The sequence below is a fragment of the Molothrus aeneus genome, chromosome Z (assembly GCF_037042795.1).
Source record: "Molothrus aeneus isolate 106 chromosome Z, BPBGC_Maene_1.0, whole genome shotgun sequence".
Lineage (NCBI taxonomy): Eukaryota > Metazoa > Chordata > Aves > Passeriformes > Icteridae > Molothrus > Molothrus aeneus.
The window spans coordinates 9,814,992-9,835,930 of NC_089680.1; the positions used below are offsets into that span (position 1 = coordinate 9,814,992).

Genomic DNA, 20,939 nt, shown 5'->3' on the forward strand with positions numbered 1-20,939 from the left:
CATGGCCACGAGCTCGAGTCGTCGTCCTCTGTGAGTCTCTGCCAACTCGGGACTTCCTGTGATCCCGTAAAAATCTCCTTTCCAGCACTACGACTTTTTCCCGCCCCTCAAGGGAGGCGGGAACGAGTGACGACGGGGACAAAGGGCGCGTCCCCTTTAAAGCCTCCCTCCGCCGCCCCACGTGAGTAGCCCAGGGCGGTCGTTCCGAGCCGCGTCAGTTCCGCTTGTGTCGCGCTGCGGAGGAGCCACGCGCGGAGCAGGACGTGAGTGTTGGATCCCCTCGCGCGCCCCCGCCACGCCGCCATTTTCTCCCGGGCGCCCCTTCCCACGACCCCCACTGCCACCGCCGCGGCACCTCCCGGCCCGATCGGGGCAGCCGCGGACGGGTGGCGGCGAGGGGAGGCTTCTTCTTGTTCCTCGAGTGCCCGCGGTGCCCAGCAGGAGGGATACCCCGCTGTGGAGCGGGAGGAGCGAGCCGCTGCTGCCGAGGGGGAGCTGCCATGTTGGGGGGTACAGAGTCTGATAGAGGGATAAGATGGCGCCTGGCCGCGCTCCCCCCCGCGCCGGGGGCCGGGGGTAAACCCGGCCCGCCGGCGACCCTATGCCCGCTAGTTTCCGTGCTGTCCTTTTCGTCCGCTCAGCCGCGGGTAACCCGCAGTCCCTTCGCTGCCGCCCTGCCCAGGGAAGAATTGGACTTTCTCGCCTGCCCATCCCCTTGCCCCCCATCCTTGTTCGGGTCTCGACTCTTATCTTCGGGGGGCGACACGAGCCGTGGAAAAGAGGAATAGGGGAGGAAAATGGCGGCTGGGATCCGCCTACCTGGAGTTCCCGACTCGTCTTCCTTTCCTTACCTTTCCCTGGTCTCGTTTGGCTTGGCTCGTCCCGTCCCCCTCGCCGGCGCTGCGGTGTCTCCTCACGCTCGGCCTCTCCCGGGGGGCCACCCAACACCCCATATCCCCTTTTCCCCCAGTTTCGGCCCACACCTTCCTCCATATTGTCCCTTTCTCCGTCCCATGCGGACCCCAGGGTCACCCCCCGAAACATCGTTTGGCTCGCCGACTCAGTGTCATCCATTTGCTTATTTTCACATTGTCCCATTCCAGCGGTCCTCTGCCTCCATCCTAGAGCGTGGCTTGTGTGTGCTTCCTCACACCCTGTATCCTGTGCAGTGCTGCAGCTTCCGTCCTTGTGCTACAAGCTATTACCACAGGTCTTGCCCTACTTTGGAACTACGTTGATCCATTAGCATTATTTGGACTCTGGTTTGGTTGTTTTGTTTTGTTGGTTTTGTTGGTTTTTTTTTTCATTTGCATAATTGGGGTTTTTTTTCACTGCCCGTTTAAGACCGCTGTTACTCCTTTTTCCTTTCCTGAGATACTCTGTAATGCTATCTTGGCCTTTCCTAGCTGATGTTTGTGTTGTACAGTTTCAGGGATGCTTAATTTTACTCTAAAAGACCGAATGAGCGGTATATTTGTTACAAAGAGTTTCTGGCAGCACGGACGATGTGTAACCGCTATACCTAACCACATGTTTGCATACTAGGGTGACGTGCGAGGACACCTGGCAGCACGCATTCAAGGAATGCTGAATGTCTGCTTGCCTGGCGAATTAATAGTCTCCAGTGACTGATGTTGAAGTTGCAGTGAAAATATTAATTGCAGTGCTGTAGCTCTCTGCGGCTGAGGTGTATTTAAGACTGTTAGATTATAGGTGGGAGCTCAAGCGTCACGTGTGAGACAATTGTGCAGCATGTTGCTTGCAAATCCAACTGGGTGAAATGCCTGTGCCAGAATATAAATACTGCTAGAGTGTTAATAATGTAATAGAAAGGATTCAGCTGGAGGGCACTGTTGTATTGTGTTTTACATTGTGGGTTTTGCCATGTGCAGGGATATATGAAAATCGTGAAAACTCATTCTGCTGTAGACAGTTCAGAAGCCAAAACACTGTATTTAATGTGCTCTAAATGTGTTTTAATGCAGTTGCAGCAAAAAGAGGAAAAGATATAAGAGGGAAGACTGCTTGATATTGCATCTGCAGTGCATATTAAAGCTTAAATGAAAGGGCAGGAAAATCTTTGGAGGGCTTGAAGAAGATGAGCTAGTACAAACAGGTTTGAAGATTGCTTTCCAGCCAAAATGGAATGTCATTCCTTATATAGTGTTTTCATATTATTTTTCTTTTCCCAGAATGCCTAAATCAAAGGAACTTGTATCTTCAAGCTCATCTGCCAGTGATTCAGATAGTGAAGTTGACAAAAAGGTGAACAATACATACAATTCATTACTGTATTAACTCTTTTGTTTCAGGCTGGGGTTAAGGAATTAGGTGAGCATTATGCCACAACATGCATGTCATTCCATATCATTTATCAGACACCTTAAGAAACTTTCTTTCCCACCCACTCATCTCAACAACTGCAACAACATAAACCAAACAATCCACCTTCCAAGTATGGGTGGATTGCATAATTTTTCCCTGAAGAAAAGTTTTTTTCTTTAGTTGCACTTTGTTTTCTTCATGCCATTCCATATGATAATTGCAAATTCCCTGTGATTCTTTGCTGCTTTGTGGCAAGCTTCTGAACGCTTCTGTATCAACTGCTTTGGTGGAAAGAATTTGAACTTGAGAACATGGCTACAGCCACCCTCTGCCATTTTAATATGTGGATTACTTCTCCATAACAAAAATATGCACTTGCTCTGTGCTCCTTGTGTCACTTGCTTACTTGTTTGCATGGGTTTTTTTTCTCTGCTTCATTTTCTTTTATTTGCTATTACACCATCTGCTGGTTTCTCACTCAGAAGCTGAGCCAACCTGAGTGTCTTTGAGTTGATAAATTTTAAGGTGATTGTTGTAAATGTATAAATCAAATGTTTCTGTTTAATTTAAATAGTTATTTAAGTTAGAAATTTGTGTAGATGTACCAGTCATTTTGAACAAAAGCAAAATGATTGTAGTAATCAAAGTGATTTAGGAAAAAATAGTTAATTTATCTTTTTTAAGAAATGATAGGTGGTAACACAGACACCAGGTCTTTTAGTGTAGTACAGTACATCGAGAGATCTGGTCTCCTATTTTTACATGAGTAGAAATAGTAACTATGTAACTTCTCTGTGTAATCTGTTTTACAGGCGATATGGTCTGAATGCTTTTAAAAAGTTGCATAATTTATCATGCTGTGGGCAACAATTAGATGCTTAGTTAAAAAAATGGTCTCTGGTAGAGGTGGTTCCCAGATTTTTTATTTTCTTACTAATTATCTTAATAAATATTTTTTCTAGATTATTTATTATCTATGTGTTTGCAAGTTAAGCTGTTCTGTACTTTTTGTTCCATTTAGGGGAAAAGAGGGTGCCATTTTCATCAGACTTAATTTTTTTATTAAAACTACCGAACTGACAGCGTTACTGTGCAAAAAGAGAAGGATTTTTGAAATGTATTTTGATGTGATTAAATTCTCTTCAAAGCCAAAGCATTACTTAACTGAGAACAGAATCAGGCTCATTTTGAAGTTTTTAAATTCCAGCCTATATGTACAGTATTGAATTCCTGCCTTCACAGCAAGAAGGTGATGAAGTGCATTGCTTGGCAGTAGGCTGTGATATACAGTGTAAACTTATCTGTAGCATAAAGAGTGATTGTGCCTCATGTTTTTTTTTTTTTTTTTTTTGTTTTTTGTTTTTGTTGTTGTTTTGCTCCAAGGCAAAGCGGAAAAAGCAAGTAACTCCAGAGAAGACTGTAAAGAAACAAAAGACTGGTGAAAGTTCAAAAGGTGCAGCTTCTTCTAAGCAAAGCAGTAATAGAGATGAGAATATGTTTCAGGTAAAATTGATGACTCATAGAGCCTGGTTAAGGTAACATGTTACATCATATGCTATATAAATTTTACGAGGTGATCTGAACTTTCTGACAGGGTAGTGCTTGGCCTCCTGGAATCCTTGGCCGAAGGGGATTATGAGGCTGGTGTTCAGATGAGATGCTCAGAAAAGTCTGGTCGGGTTTCAACAAGAGTAAAAGAATCTGTGTTGTATCAATTGATCTAATTCTCATGACTTTGCTCCTGGTATCTGTGGGTAGTCATTTTGTCAGTAAATACAGCACTTGCTATCAGTATACTTGAAATATTAGATCAGGTTTTTCTCTACATGGAAATGTTTTTTTAATTAGGGCTCTTGAACAATATGTTCTTGGAAACCAAAATGTGGACTCTTCATTCCTATTTAACTAGGTCAAGGGCAGCTTGGCCTCCTGTGTTATTACAGCATCTTGAAATAAGATTTGTTTGTTCCTTTATGTTATGATGTAGAATCTTATCACTGAACATCCATAAAGATAGTAACTTGTGGTATTGCCTTGTTTTTAAGATTGGATGGATGTCTGTTTTTCAGTAGAAAGTGGCATTTGTGAATTCAAGGTATTGCAGTTCCCAGGGCTAGCCAAGGCAGTAGCAGTGTGTGCTGAGGGTTGATACACAGCTCAGAATTAGCTGTTTTGGGGATGTGGATCAAGATCTATTAAAGGTCTCTGACTAGCTGGCTGGAAAGGAACTTTAAATTCTTGAGGCTTTGAGTCTCAAGTTTGTGAAAGGGTATGGAAAAGTGCCTAGTGAGATGACCCAAGTGCAGAGTAATGTAAATGAAATGGTTCTGGGCTATAGCAGTGTGAAGCAGTACAGGGGAAGAAAAGTCTCTTCTAGAGAAAAGACCTGCTTAACTGATACTGCCATACAGAGACGTTATTTTTAATGTCCAGGTTCTTACTTTTTCAGTTATGTTTAGAAGGGAGAAATTCACTTGAAGGCTGTGTCTGGACTTCTGTATTGAAGGAAGTGTATAATATTTTAGTTCTGCTTGGGCATACTTTGAACTCCATAGGAAAAATGAAATAGTGAATTCTACAACTTAGGAAGTGAACTGCAGGTGGAACTCTAAAGAACTGTGTATAAACTTAAAGCTATGTTTGTATTAAGTTTAGAAATTCTAGTTGCTATCGTTGTAGTAAGTTCAGAAATTCCAGCCTTGGAGAAAACTTCAAATCTTTTAGTGCCCCTGATGCAAAAATGCACCCAGATCCTTTCAAATAAAAGCAAAAGTATGCATGCTCTGGTTCTTGAAACCTCTTCGACCTAAGATAATAAAAAGTTACTAAAAACAGACAGTAGAGGATTCACATTACTCTGATAAGAACAAGGTTCTTCTGGTGTCGAGTAGAATACAGATCTTTAAATATCACCTTGACCTAAAATACCAGCGTTACCCAGTCTGTGCCTGCCTTTGAAGTAATTAACAATAAAATATTTTTTAGATTACTCATTGTGTTTTGGTGAAGCATTGCCAGTTTTTGTAGTCTACATAAACTTGTTAAACTATAGAAATAAAACCACAGTGGGTCTGAGGCTACTCCCCCTTCTTCCCCCCCTACCCAGGAGGGCGTGCTCGTTAATTTTTTAGATCTAGTTTTGTTTGTTCTAGGCATCTTAATGATACTAGAAACCTTTCTGGAGAGCTTCTTTCTCAAGGCAGTAAAATGATCTCTGATGTGAAAGTGACTTTGCAGTATAGCTTTACAAGAGTGGCTTTAGCTGATGGAAATTGGGCTGTAAAGCATTCATAGGATAGTCACAAGTTCTGTGGTGTGTGGGAGTGGCTGCAAATGATGTGAAACCAAGAGTCTTCTTGTTCTACACCCTCAGGCTATGTTCTTGAAGCATACAGATTCCCTTAATGTAGAGCTCATTGTGACTTGTGTAGTCAGAAGATTCATAGTTTTCATAAATATGTACATTTTATTTTTTTGTTTGAAATTGTTGGTGTAATTTTTTTTCAGCTACTTACAAAGAAGGTTTTAGTGTAAGGAGAAGACAATTTGTTCAGTGTTAGAGACAAGGTGTATTCTATGTATTTGCATGTCTTGGCCTTATTAGGTTTTATAGGGAACGTGGTATACTCTGCAACTTGATGAAGGATTTGTGTGCTGTTAGGATGCAGAAATTTATGTTACTCCCATGTGTGATGTATTACTTGAGGCCCTAAGGATAGGCATTATTTGTGTTAACGTGGAAGGGTTTAGCCTTGCTGCATTAGATTCCTGTCTGTGGCTTCAAGCCAACCTGAGCTCTGCACCCTGTGCTTTGGTTAGTTTGACTAATCCTATCATCTACCTATGCCTGATTTGGATAAGGTTTGTCAGGATTCATTAATGGCTACCCAGAGCAGAACCAGAGGCATGATCATGCATTTAACTGAAATTGTTATTTCAGAAGTTGTCTCTGTGTTGTCTGTCCACTTCCCAACCCCTATTTTTTTGGTTTTTTTTGAGTTTTCACTATATTTGGGCTTTTACTTTTGAGGTGTAAGTTCTTCAATTTTTTCAGTATAATCTCCCAATGTCCTTATCACAGACTCCTGAAAGAAGGTAAAAAGAAGAAATTTATGATGCTCTGAAACTGTTACTGGTTTAGCACAATAATTACGAAACTTAGGTGGTCACCGATGCATTTCACAATTTGCTTTGCTGCAGATGTCACTGTTCACAGGACTCCTGTGCTCCTTACATATGGTTATTGGCTAGGGGAGAGGATTTTTTGCTGTTTATGCTTGCTCTGTGGGTGTACAGCTTAATCCAGAGAAACTGGAAATATGAAAAAGGATGAAGAAGGTGCTTGCTGAAACTCACAGAGGAAGTCAATTGCATATCTCTGAAAGGAACAGAAATACATTTCAGTGCTTTTTATTCTAAGAAACAGAAACCGGGAAATAATGGTTTTACTGTTTACTGATTTATTTAAGTCAATAGAGTAATATAATCTAAGGATCTGTACTATTTAATAAAAAGTATATGAACTTCTCTGTGAAGTTTGAACTGCACTAAGTACTCAGCTATAAATCATGATAACTGTCTTGGTTTAACTGCAGCCAGCAGCCAAGCCCCAGGTAGCCACTTGCTCACACCCCCATCAGAGAGAATTGGCAGGGTAAAAGCTGGAAAACTCAAGGGTTGAGATAAAGAGAGTTTGATAGGGAAATCAGAAGCCACACATGCAAGCAAAACAAAACAAGGAGTTAATTCATCATTTCCCATGGGCAGGCAGGAGTTCAGCCATCTCCAGGAGAGCAGTGCCCACCACATCTTGATGTCACTTGGGAAGACAAATGTCATCATGCTCAGCATGCCTCCTTCCCTCTTTTTCCCTCCCCTTTATATCCTGAAGGAGATGTGACAAGGTCTGGAATATGCCTTTGGTCAGTTGGGGTCACCTTTCCCGCCTGTGTCTCCTCCCACTCTGCCAAGCACCCCCAGCTTCCCCACCAGCGTGGCAGGGGAGAAGCAGAAGAGGCTTTGGCTCTATGTAAGCTCTGCTCAGCAGTAACTAAAACATCTCTGTGTTACCATCACTGTGCTCAGCACAAAGCCAAAACACAGCCACGTATCAGCCACTGTGAAGAAAACTAATTCTTCTGAATACAGCAACTCTTAAAATGCTGCTGCTCTAGTTATAGAGACAGAAAAATACCTTCAATCTCTGGAATTATTCTTGACATTTTCAGCAGGTGCATGAAAGAAATATTCAGAAATTAACCTGTATCAGAATTACAGGTAGCTAAGTATCAAGGAACATCAATTTACTTACTTAACAAATTAAGTCTAAATTTTGTTTAAATGTAGGTGTTTGTTTGAACAGTACTTTAGAAGCCCGCTTAATAATTTTAGTAGTGGCAGCTTTTGCATAGAGTTCAACTCAATATCTGAAATTTAATGGGAACATTAATCTGAAACCTCGATGTGATGTGAAATCTAACTTAATTTCAGCATTTACATAGAGAAGTGCTTTTATTTAAGATAGACTTCATTGACTGAGTGAATGTAAATTTTGCATTATTGCCCCTCACCTTACTGTAGTTGAATTAAGACATAAAATCTTTCTTATCCTTGAAAATCATATTCTAAACCCTTCTACTGTGCTTGCAGCTGTAATCTGTCTGCTATATTGAATTAGATTTTATTTCTTATGACAAATCTGACAAGGCACTAATATTCTTCAATAGCCATGGAAAAAAAGGGTGCTGCAGAGTGCTACTGGTTGAAGCTGTTCCTGGAGGTGACCTTAAAAGTTACTGGAGCATTAAAGGGTAAAACTAAGAAATGTTGTCCATGTAGACTATTTTAGGGTATTCTTTGCCAGGAATGCAGATGGACTTGGGAATGGTACCAGGTTTGCTCTGCAAGAGCTAAGCTGCCATAACATTATAGTTTTTTTTTTAATTTTAAATCTGTATTGTAACTTTATACATTAAAAATACTGTCTTATGAACAGTAATGTCTTATTAATTTTAAAGGATGCTTTGGACTAGGAAAAGTGCTTCAGACTTACATTATCTTAATTGTTCTAAAATCAATTTTAGATGTTACGTAGCATCTGCAGAAAACGAAAAATTAATGTAAGCAAAGATAAAGTATTCCTGGTTGTATCTGTTTTGTGAAATGAGAGGATATGACTCAAACATCTGCGAATTATTGTAGTTGATTGGAGAGTTCTTCAGTCTTACGGGTCAAACTTAATTCTAGTGTTTTTGGGCCAGAAGTGTAGGGCCCATCCTTAAATTGTATCAAAATGCAACATGGAGAGATAAAGGAAGTTGAAATTGAAAGTTAGGGTTTTTCCAGGAAGGAGTGCTTTATTTTAAAATTGTGTACTTTAGAATTTGTTCTTTTGTTATATAAAATGTATCCAGAAGATACATGCAGAATTCAAAGGATTTCTTAGAATTGCAAGAAGTTTTATTTGATTATGTTTTAATTATATATTTTCTGGTTCTCAGATTCAGATTGTACTTGGAATTTATCTGAATAGATAGATTTTGATCATGTTTGGGAAGATAGCAAATAAGCCCAAATTCAGAGTGTATTGCATAGTTGGTAGTATGATTCTTCCCCAATTTCTCCCCACTCCCCCCCCCCCCCCCAAAAAAAAAGATACTCATGTAATTCAGTTGTGACACTGATTTGAAAATTATGGAATTCCAAAATCCAAGTTCCAAAATTTTGTACTATGCTACATACTGGTAAACTTAAAAGATTTGATTGTTGTTTTGAAGAGCTGGTGGTGGAGTCAGGTGCCCATGTGGACTTGGGAGTGAGTGTGGGACAGTTGGTGGCTAATTTTCATTTCCATCTGTATTTACTGTGTTAAAAAAAAAAGGGAAGGTATCACATGTGAACATCTTAATTTGCTTTCTGTACTTGTGGAATGGACCAAAATTTAGATTTAAAAGTAGCGTTCCCTTTTTCCTTCTTTGTTTAGAATTTTTGCAAAGAAAGGAAATGAATTTTTTCAGAAAACAATAAATTCACGACTTGCTAGAAGCAAGTATGTAAAGAATACATGTATTTTTATTCTAGGAGAGCTACTTGCATTGAGCATTGCCTGCTCAACCAGTTTTAAGTCGTTACTTATTAGCCTACTGACTACTCTGAATTAAGCTTTTAATCTAGTTGTTTCTGTGGTTTCTAAAATAAGCTGCAGTGTGACATGTCAGAGTCTAATGCTGCTGGGGAAAGTGAATGCTCTAATATGTAAAATACCTAATAGACCCTTATATGTTTTGACAGATTGGCAAAATGAGGTATGTCAGTGTTCGGGATTTTAAAGGGAAAGTCTTAATTGATATTAGAGAATACTGGATGGATCAAGAAGGTGAAATGAAGCCTGGCAGAAAAGGTATTGTTCTGCTTCATGTTACTTTGTATTGAAACGTGGTCTGCACTTTGCAGTAGAACTTCCTATATAATATTTTTCTCCTTTGTTGCTGCGTTATTCTTATTGAGTATTATTTTCACTTTCTTATGATTTGTATTTTTACAAAGGATTAGTTTTATCTGTAGGTTATGGATAAAATCTTAAGTGAGTCTGTTTTCCTAAAGAGATCCATGATTTATGGAAAGCAAGATGTCAAATACAAGCAAATTTGGTAGGGGAGTTGTAAACATATTTATACCATTGCCATATTTCTTCTCCCCCCCACCCCCAGTGATTAACTTAATGAACTGAATTTCCTCTTATGGTTGGATTTCTTTTTTCAGAATTAGCTAAAAATATTTAATCATTTAATAAGATTTTTAATTTATTAAACCAACCATGTCCTTCAGTTTCTACTAAATTTTAGATTAAAACAACCTAAACATTTCATGTGATTAATTATGAAAAAAATTGTTAAAAAATATTTTAATAGAGGGAGAAATATCTCAAATGTCCCAAGTTTGTAGTCTGTAGCACAGCACAAGCCATTGTACTTCTAGTTGTCACTTGCACAGTTGCTTTTCATGGCAAGGCTTCACTGTGTACCATTTTCAGAACTTCCACATCTCAAGATGGGAATTGTAGAATAGTTGGCAGTGGTGGTGCTCTGCTTAATGTTATATTGCTTCTCTTTGAAAAGCCTACTTTTTATCCATTTTCATATAGCATCAGTGCAAGAGGTAAGTATGAAATGTTCTGCCCTGGCGATTCATAGAACCACAGAATGATTTGAGTTGGAAGGGACCTTGGAGATCATCTCTTCAGCCCCACTCCCTGCTGTAGGCAGGAACTCCTTCCACTAGACCAGGTTCCTCAGAGCCTCATCCAGCCTGGCCTTGAGCACTTCCAGGCATGGGTCATCCACATTTTCTGGGCAACCTGTGCCAGTGCATTGTCACATTCAGAGTACAGAATTTCTTCCTAATACCTGCTCTAAATCTACCCACTTCCATTCTACCCACCCCCATTCCTCCCTGTCATGTCACTACATGCTGTTGCAAAAAGTCCTTCCCCCAGCCTTGTGTACTGGCAGGCTGCTAAGTTTGAAGAAATCTAATGTACAATCACTGTAAGGTTTGTTACATTCTTTTGGTGTGTTCAGGAGCAACTCAGTAAGCAATCATTTAGAATGTTTGAGAAGCATTTTCAACATTGCTTAAATAACCACTGAGAATAGGTTTGCGTTTAACAGCTATACTGGTGCTCTACAGGAAAATTGCTGCTTTTGGATTTGTTGCTAGTTAACGGAAACGGTTACTCTTAACTTCTAAGGACTTCATGTTCTGTGTTTCAAGGTAGAATTCAATAGTATGTGCACTTAGAATGGCAAACAACAACAGGATTTAAAGGGTGGGCTAAGTGACAAAAATGAGAGGAAGTAGATAGAAGTGTTCATCAATGCAGCAAGGGTCTGAATTTTGTTATGATAAAAATAATCTTATACAATATGTGAGTCTAATGTTTCCTTGATGCACTCATAAGCTGCTTATCTATGTATCTATCCTGAAACCAGTATAAGCAGTCAAAATTTTGTAATAAAACAAAAATAAACCCAGCAGTTTAAATTACTGTCAGTGTCTTAAATAGCAGGTCTGAATTTTGTTTGGTTCACTTGGTCTGTGATTGAGGGACATCTTCATGACATTTAATCCCCTAATAATGGTTAGCACACCTGACCTGTTTTCAGATGAAACCTGCCCTCCAAAGACTGGTGGAAGACTGCTTAGAGAAGCCCCATGTACACTACTTGCTGTTTTAAATTGTGGTGGTGCTCTGATAAGACAGTGATGGAAAAGAAAAGGCTATGTGCTCTGAAAATAGAATCCAAAGTTTCAGCTGTTTTTAGGTCCTGCTCTACCTTCAGGCAGAAAGCAATGAAGGAAAGCTATCACTGGGAGAGGACAGTAGGAATAATTAGTTGGAAGAGCTTGACAGGAGAAAGTATGAGATGACTGGGAACTCTGGGAGCCTGCACTTTCCACAGAGTGGTTGTAGAAATTTTTGGGTAAGAATGAGTATACCAAAGCACAAATGAAACACGTGCCTGTACTCAAGCTTGAGGGAAGATGAGATCAAATTTAGAACTGAAGTGATGGTTTGTGGAGTACTGAATGATTATTGGTTGAATGTCACTAGAAGCTGTAGAGAACTTGAAGTAAAAAGTAACTTTGGTGTTGGTTTGTGAGTTCTAGGGAGTGATAGTCTCTCCAAAAGGCTCCTTACAGCACCTGCTATTTGTAGTACTTTACAAAACAAAAAGGGGAAAATCCCTCCCCCCCCCCCAGAATTACAGTACTAGAAAGGTGTGCAGCAGACCTGTCTGCATAGGTACAGCTTTTAGGAGCCAACAGGAATAGAAATTATTTCCTACTTATCACCCAGGACATTTGTACTGCCTTCTGTCAAGGCCAGAGTTGTGTTTCACTTCTTGTGTTTAGCCTAGTACTTGTACAGTTATGTTACACACATTTTCTTTGTAAACTGGTTTAGAAATGACCTGAAGTGCAGTTGAAGCTTTTGAAGTGGGTAGTTTCACTTTGTAACTAAGATGGGTGCTGAAGTAACTCAAGTATTAATATTATAACAGAGGCTTAGTGTATGAAAACAGCCTTTATAATAATTGCACAAGATCCTGCACCACAATTTTCTTTTTGTCTTAAGTGTTTATTTTTAATGCTTTTCAGGTATTTCTTTAAATCCAGAACAGTGGAACCAGCTGAAGGAACAGATTTCTGATATTGATGATGCAGTAAGAAAACTCTAAAGACAGAGCCATACAAAAACTTATATCATTTAGTTGTATTAAGCAGTCTTTTTACATTGGCTTTAATTTTCTAAAATATTGTTTTCCAAGCTATTGTATATTTGGATTGCAAAACAATTTGTAAGATGAATACTTTTTTTATGTGCATTAAAAGTGTATTCTGAGTGAGGCTATTTGTGTATACTTTACTAAAAGGAATTGTGTTGCTTTCACCCCGTGGTGTAAAATAAACAAATTAAGTAATATGTAAAGCATACTTGTTTATGGCCTTTTGATTCAAGGTATTTGCTGATAAGGCCATCTAATAGCTTTAGCCATTGTTTTAATTTCAGTTTAGTTTACAGTAAATATTCATTTGTTTTATGAGGGGATTTCTTGAAATGTGTCAAGTTCACTTTTTCTTTTATTCCATTTTCTTTGGTATTGCCCTGCAGCTTTCTGCTTTAAGACTTGATACAAACAGTGAATACTTGGAAAAACACATTTTTGTAGATAATTTTCAATACTGTGTTTGCTAATTTACTCTATTTATTCAGATGTTAACAGTCTTGAATATATAGCTTTTTTTTGCATTACTTGCATGAAGCATTATGCTAAACAATAACACTTGACCACAAAACACATGCTCTCTCTTCCCATTTTTCTATAGCTTGCTTGATCTAGAATATACAAGTAGCCTTTTTTTTTTGGACTTTAGATGTGAAGCATTAGCTTCTACAGTAATAGACATATACCTCAGAGTAAGACAGTATTTAAAGGCTCCAAACGTGGTTATTAGTTAATGCTCTTTAAGGTTTGCATGAAATTCATTCTGGAAGGCATAATCAGTTATGGAAAAGGAGTGGTTTACCTGTCTGTAGGGTTTTTGTTCATTTGAAAGTATTGCATAAACAATGATGCTTAATTAGACTGTAACACAGGTTAAACAGTCAAACGGGGTTAAAACTGCTGCAGCCAAAATGTCTGTCTGTCATGTTTCTGCCTCATGGACGCTCTGCCCAGACCTCAGGGTGCTCCCTGTGGCTCCAGTGTGCAGGGCTGGTTTATCTCTGTGCGGAAGGCGCTTAGCGCGCGCAGGGGGATTACCCGGTACACGGCACACCATGACCCAGCAAGCTTGGCTGGTCAGCCTTGCTACCCTGGACAGAAAAGCCTCTGCCCCATGGAAGCTCTGTTACACAAGATGCTGCCCTAGAGGAAGGGCTTCTGGGTGATGCCGAGTCACAAACAACAGAAGGGAGAAGGGAGAATGTGATGGAGAACTTGAAGATGCAAGGGGCACACCAGGGTGGAAGTTAATGGTGCAAGATCAAAGTTTGCTGGCACAAAATAACTACAGTGAAGAAATGGAAGCAGAATTGGAGTTCATTTTCTGACATAATTAAGCAAAGCAAGAAGATAAAACAACTTTATGAAAAAGAACATTTCAAAACTGGTGAATGTCCAACTTAATTAGTTTATGTGTAATTTTCCCATTTGATGATAACATAGTCTCTAAATTTTGTATAGATAAACAAGATTTACTGTTCGTTTAGTTACAGAACATTTTGATATATTTGTTTATATTGCAGACATGATTGTAAGTGCCATACACTGTCTGTTTATGTGCTGCAGAGTTCATAATTCAATGCAAATAGATATTAAAGGCTGAGGAAGAGAGACTTCATCAAATTAAGTGCATGTTGCTTAGTTTAAATATGTCACATATCTTCAACTGCTTTTTAATTAGCCACTGTTGATCTATTACAAATAAAATTTAAATCTGTTTTTGTATAGCTCAAGAAATCTTATGTTTTTAAGAACTGGTTGAGGGTGAATAAAAGGGTGAGGAGATGTTTGTGATAGCAGATGTGGTTTTGGGCACAGCGTTCTTTTTTGAGTGACTCTTAACAACTTATAGGGCTATTTGGACCAAATAGAATAAATATGAAATAGCTGCTAAAATTTCACAGATGAGTGAAATAAATTGCTTCAGATCCCTATAGACAGGTTCTAGGTGTTTTTTATTGCAATATATATATAATGTGATTTTGTTCCTTTAGATCTGAGATTTTGCAACCAGATTTCATGCATTTTACCTCAGAACTTTGAAGTGGCTACTTAAAAGTGCATAGTTATATTAGAGGGAAGATTGTCCTCACTTAGATTACTGTGCTAATAGGTCAATTGTGTTCAGGAAGGTGGGAAATTAAAATAATTCATCTGGGGAGATTGAGTGAAAAGGTTTAATATAGCGATTAGTTTTCATGTGGAAATTGATGGTAGAGGTATTCAAAGAAATTAGTATTAGTTAACCACAAACTGTGAGTTATTAGTAGGTATCAAAAGAGACAACTCAGTTTCACAAATGAACTCAAAATGGGATGACTTGATCAGGCGACTGATGTGCTTGTAAGATGGTAATATGCAAGCAACCTCAATAAGAGTGACACATTCAGTATTGTTTTGAAATAAATGCTAATGATTTTGTCATGTAATCATCTGTAGCTTAATTTGAGAAGAAAATTCAAATCTTTTTTGACTAAAGGTTATTTTTTGCAGACAGTGTTAGCTAGGATGTGTGTTGAAGTGTCCATGGAAGAAAATTGTGCATGTATGACGAGGCTGTCAAATGCAAGATAAAAGCACTGCTCCCTTCCCATTTAGGTGATGAAAGATACATTTGATTCTTGGTGTTTATGCAGGGCATATTAGCAATATGTTTTATAAATGAGGCCTACTGTGGAGCTTAGGGGAAAAAACACATCACAGAACTGCCAAAGTACTGTATATGTGATGATCAAACTGTCATGTACCATGTTGCTCGTATGTATAGGTGTTCATATTGAAAATAAACAAATGAGGTACTAATTCTGGTATTTCTTCTAAAGAAGATGGCCCTGGTTATGTATGTATGTGATCTGTTAGCAAAAAAAAAGTTGATGATTGTAATTCTGGTAACTCAAATGTCTTATTGTTAGCCGTGTGGAATGTTTCATGTTTTGTTCTGGTGGTGTCCAATGCAGAGAGGCCACTGGAAATAGAGCCCTTCAACTGTAATTACCTTAATGTTAAATAAAAAATGGTTAAGTGGCATATGTGTAGTAACAATTTGAACACTTGGAAATAAAAAGACTTCTGTTGACATAGTGTTATTTTTAATAGAATTTTAGCTGCATTATAATGTTATGGTACTTGCTGTTTGTTTCTTGCAGCTGTTGTAATTTGGAAATTTGGAAACTTCATTATCTTATATTTGGTCTGTGTTTGCGGGTAGGAAACTGATTGTGTAGCCCAGAGGGATAGAAGTTTCTCACTAGGATATGAAAAACAATTATCATGTAAATACAGAAGCAGCAGATGAAAACACATTTTCAAACATCAGCTAGGAGGAAAGTGCCTGGTAAGTTGTTACTGTTACAAGATTGGCTGATTATCTTTTTTCAGTGGAGTTTCTCTTTGAATGTAAATGTTGCCACAGATGAGGTAGAGAAATCTCATGCATTTATTATCATTGGTCAGTTACGTCTGCATAGGCTTCTTCAGGAAGATTATTTATTTTTCACACACTTGAAGCAATTGATCTGTAGGGGGTGGATTAATTAGTGGGCTATAGCCTTGAACCTATCAGACTTCAAGTAATTTTGCATAGTTTAGCCAGAGAAACAGAAGTAACTCTGGCTCAAAGGGAAGAAACGGTGTGAGGGACTCAAAGGAGGGTCACCATGTCCTCCCCAATGTTCACTCACTGCCCTCCCCTTACTGATGGGGCTCATCTCTGTAGCTCCAGTGACTGCATGGAAGAGCATTCCAGTAGGCACTGCTTGTCCTCTGGTGAATCAAGGCTGCGTGTCCCCTGCTTGCAGTTACATAGAAGTGTTAAAACATCTCTGGAGAAACACAAGTAGATGGTCATTGGCTTAATGATGGTTTGTCAGGGAAGCTTAATTCTGCCATCATGTGAGCAGAAGGACATGCTGCCAGTCATGGGGGTACTCTAAGAGCCTGGTGTCTGTGCCCTTGGTACTATTGCACTTAAGATTTAACAAAAATGTAATAATTTTTTGTAAAATCTGCCTGATTGGGTTTTTTTTTTTGTACTTCCATTTTGTTTTCAGTGATTTCATATGCTCATCATTGATCAGATGTCTAATGAGGTAGGGATTGAGGTTGTGTTGAGGACTCAGGTTTTTAAAAGTTACCTGTTCGAAGGAGGTGAGCTCTCAATCTTAAAGGTTAAAGGAGCTTACTGTAGAATGGCAAGCTGGTGCAATTAGCAGACTGTTCCAGGAAATCTCTAGCTGTATTTGATAAGGCTAAAAAAGAAGAACATGGCTGCTTGGTCAGCATGCCTGGTAGACTGCTGTTAAGTTATCAGCACTCGCGGAGGAATTAATGAGATGAAAACTGTTGAAGTAAAGAAATTGTAAGATTTTACATAACGCTGTTTATTCATGTTATCTAAAAAAGCTGTTTCACACCTTAAGAAATTAAATGCTTTATGTTTTCACTAATAACCTAATGTGTCAGGATGATTTTTACACTGTTGAAAACAAAGCTCATTTCATCTTAGTTCATCTTAAACCTCAGTTTATCTATTCATCAAAATACCCTCACACCCCGGATCTGAGAGAGAGGTGAATGATGGTATATTAAGAACAGATCTGAGGTTGTCATTACCCTAACAACTGGCTGCTTGAAATTAAAGCTAGGCAGTGTATATTGCAATCTACTTTTCAGTGTGCATGGCATTGATTTTATGTAACCTTTTAAGGTTTTTGCTAGCTGTATCAATGTGAAATGGCTTTGCTGTTTCCCCTGCTTTACATTTGCCATCCCTTACTGAGATCTGCAGCTCCTTTTGTATTTCCTCTATTCTTTATATTCTGACTGGAGTCATCCATCTGCCTCTTGGAAGACAGATGTCTCTGGCTAAACTCAAGCTATCACAAGACAAGGAATATCTCCAAGATTGTATCCTAGTGGTAATTGGCAGATAAAGCTGCTATGGCTAAATAAAGGTGAATGTGTGTGTTTATAAATTTTAGCACTGTGATAAAGTGTCCTTAAAATAATTGACCTACTCATGCTAACATGCATACTTCCCAAAGGAAGTAATTTTCTTCATACTTGGATTATTGTCTACAGTGAAAGTACTGGACAAGTGCTTTTCCCCATGAAGTGATCATGAGCAGCTTGGAGAATACCAGTGAGATAGTTCCTGGGGAAAAAGTGATGAGAGCTGTCACATGGATGGATATCCTTGCCATGAGCGAGGGTGATTGTAATTGCAATAGTTTGGTCACTGGAAAGAAAGCTTGTCTGTGTGGGTTGCCTGAAAAGTTCCTAAAGTGACCTGTAGTACATGAGTATCTTCTATGATGATGTAAAGATTGGCCTCCTATCCAAAGAAACCATTTAACAATATTAATTTGCCATAGGCCTGTTTCTACATAACCCAATAAATAAGTTACCTAGGTGTTTCCATCATTCCTATAAAATTCCTGTAAATGTGTTTGTGCCTTGATTTTTGGCACTTTATTTCATGAAACTGAACTTCTGTCCTTGTGATCCTTAAGGAACTATGAAAATCCTTATTTTTAACTAAGCACTACAGTTTTGGATTTTGAAAATCAGCTTGCAGAGGTCATGCTTGGATGCATTTTCTGCTAGATTACTAGATTGTTACCTATGGCTGTTTGCTTTGTAGTCTGAGTAACTGTTGAAAAGAGTCTGTTAAACTGCCAGCTTGTGGTAATGCTGTGTGAGAAGGTGAGGAGAGGAAAATTTATAGATAAATTAGTTATCTAAATTAGAACCTTTTCAGAATGTGATCTGGAAACAGTATGTTTGCATTTGGAAGGCAAAAACTAACTCCAAAACCACTAAAAAGCATTCCATTTAACTTTGGAACTGCTTTGGAACTTGTGTTCAAACACAAATTCATCAAATGTGTCCTTTTTATGAAATGCTATTGAAAAACCTAATAGCAATGTTTGAAGAAATCTTCAAAGAAATCTTCATAGATAAACATTACATTTACCAATACAAAATGGTTAAAGCTAAGTGAATTTATACCAAGATACAATTTTTAACTGACTTTGTGGTTTTGACACTTTGAAACAATTATCTTAACTAAATAGGTAAATTTCTAGGAAGCCTTGTGAGAACTTTGAAGCTTTCCACAAGTGGATGTCACATCTTTGGTTGAAGGAAGAGATTTGTTAACTTATTGTGTGGAAGTTTTGGGACAAAGTGGCTGCTGAGTGCTCTGGGCAAGGAGTTTGATCTGCTTTAGGTCAGTATCACCTCAAAGCCTTGGTACTATTGGTCTGGTGTATCAAATGAAGGGTACAATAGACTTGTTTTAAGAATTTTTTGTGTATTCCACCAAAGTAAAATTTATATGTATATTTAGCATCATTAATTAACCTTTTTTTTTGTGGTTTTGTCTTCAAGAAGATTGAGATTAGCACCTGATCAAGAAATTCCTAATTCTGCAATTGATAGTATAGTTTAGATGATGTTCAGATATATTTTGCACTTGGTTTCTGCTTGAGTCATTGGTAATGTACTTTCATTGGCATCGTCAATCCATACAGCATTTAGGATGGGAATCCTCATGCAAGGTAGAGAAATACTTTTCTATTTCCAAACAGATTTATTTTTTCATTACGGATCTTTTGAATGCGGGATGTATGGAAAGGGTAGAGAAGTAGAATGAAATAACTCATATCGTCGCTTTTTACTTCAATGCATGCAAGATCTGAATTGAAATCCTTCATATGAAAGAGCATGGCAACCTGTTGGCAAACCTTCAGCAGTGTATATAACAGTTCAGACAAGTGAGATATTTTTTCTTTTTCATCAATAAACCTCAATAATGATTTTTGAGTAACCTATATTTTTTCTAAGAAATATTCAGACAAACATTTGTATAAGGGGCTACTACATGCAAGTTCTCTGCTGAGAGCAATACTTAAGTAATAAGTTAATGCAGCAAATATGTGTTTATCACCAACTGGTGAGGTTGGTGATGGGCCTGAGCGGTGCCTGGGCTCCGGCCGGGCTGATCCCGGTGAGAGCCATGCAGGGCCGCATCTCCTCAGGGACCGAGGCTCCTGGGCCATGTCTTGTCAGGACCTAACAGCAGCAGCCCGAGCTGGGACCAGACAGAGCTAAAGCTGCCACAGCCACACAGGTGCACAAGGGCCAGGCAGGGTTTGGCTGCAAGTCCCTCACTCTGCCCTCCGAGTACCTGTGGCCGCCTCCAGCCACTGAGCTCTGCTGCTCTCCTGCAGCCAGGCCCTGACGTCCCTGGCAGCAGGAACAGCTCTCCAGGTCACTCCTCAGGGCTGAGAGACACTTTACCAGTGTCTGATCTCTACAGCGAGGTAAGGAGTATTTTACTTTCAGCCTAAAGGTATATTGTATGCTAATGACATTAATATATATCCATCTATTTATTTATTACAATATCCACTTATTTATTACAACTCTGTTAAATAGTACAGCGTTTGACAGCTGTCTGAATTGCTAAGTCATCATCTAGGTCTTTGTCAGATCACCCATTAATTACTCTCAAGTGATCACTTAATCACCATTTGATTAGTACCTAATTTCTAGTCAATCATCAATTACTTATCATTTGATCATAATTAAATAATTAATCTAATTCTTTTCATTAACACCTCAACAATGACTTGATAAATCACCACGCACTTGGATTTCTTGGCTGTGGAGTTGTAGAGTAGAAGATGTCACTGCAAATATTTATTGTAGAACTGGACAGCTGTTTGTGTATGGCATATAGTAACACTCCATTACTGTGTAGGAAAATGTTTCTCAACATTCCAGATACTTTCTTATCTTTTAGAGGCAGCCTCCTCCATGTTCTGTGGAGGACTTTGTTGAGAAAACATTATACTCACCTCAGAGGGAGTATTGGGTAAGGATGGCCAATATCTGTGAATAAAGCTAGTTGAGTTCTCTGTACTGTTGGCTGCCAGTAGTGCTGAAGCATTTGCAGCACTCAGAAATGAAACATCTGTGGGAGGCCTTTTTTCCACTTCTTGACACATGAATCTTCAGTAAATACTTTGAATTTGGTTGGACAGGGCTTTGAATCATTGTTTTCTAAGTAATGAGAGTTGAAATGAAGAACATTGTCTTAAATAACACCTTCTTACTGTGATAATGATGGGACTGGGGATTTAAAGAGCAGTTCTTGCTAGTGCTCAGAAAAAAGTTCCTGTGTCAATTCCTTGAGTTGAGTTAATGGCCCAATGTTTTGCAGATATATTTTTGTCTTGTTATGCAATTTCTTAAGCCAATGTGCATTGTTCAAGATATTTAGAATAATGTATCTACTGTTGCTAAGAATTCTGTTTCAGC

At 38.8% G+C, this 20,939-nt stretch overlaps 1 protein-coding gene across 1 annotated transcript; it reads left to right on the forward strand.

Moving 5' to 3' along the window:
* The first annotated feature begins 201 nt into the window (after positions 1-201).
* SUB1 (SUB1 regulator of transcription) lies at positions 202-15,690 on the forward strand. The gene is made up of 5 exons (XM_066568958.1): positions 202-263; positions 2,193-2,265; positions 3,709-3,828; positions 9,616-9,724; positions 12,487-15,690. The coding sequence occupies exons 2-5, from the start codon at positions 2,194-2,196 to the stop codon at positions 12,564-12,566; spliced, it is 381 nt and encodes a 126-aa protein (XP_066425055.1). The 5' UTR covers positions 202-263; position 2,193; the 3' UTR covers positions 12,567-15,690.
* Positions 15,691-20,939: the final 5,249 nt, after the last annotated feature.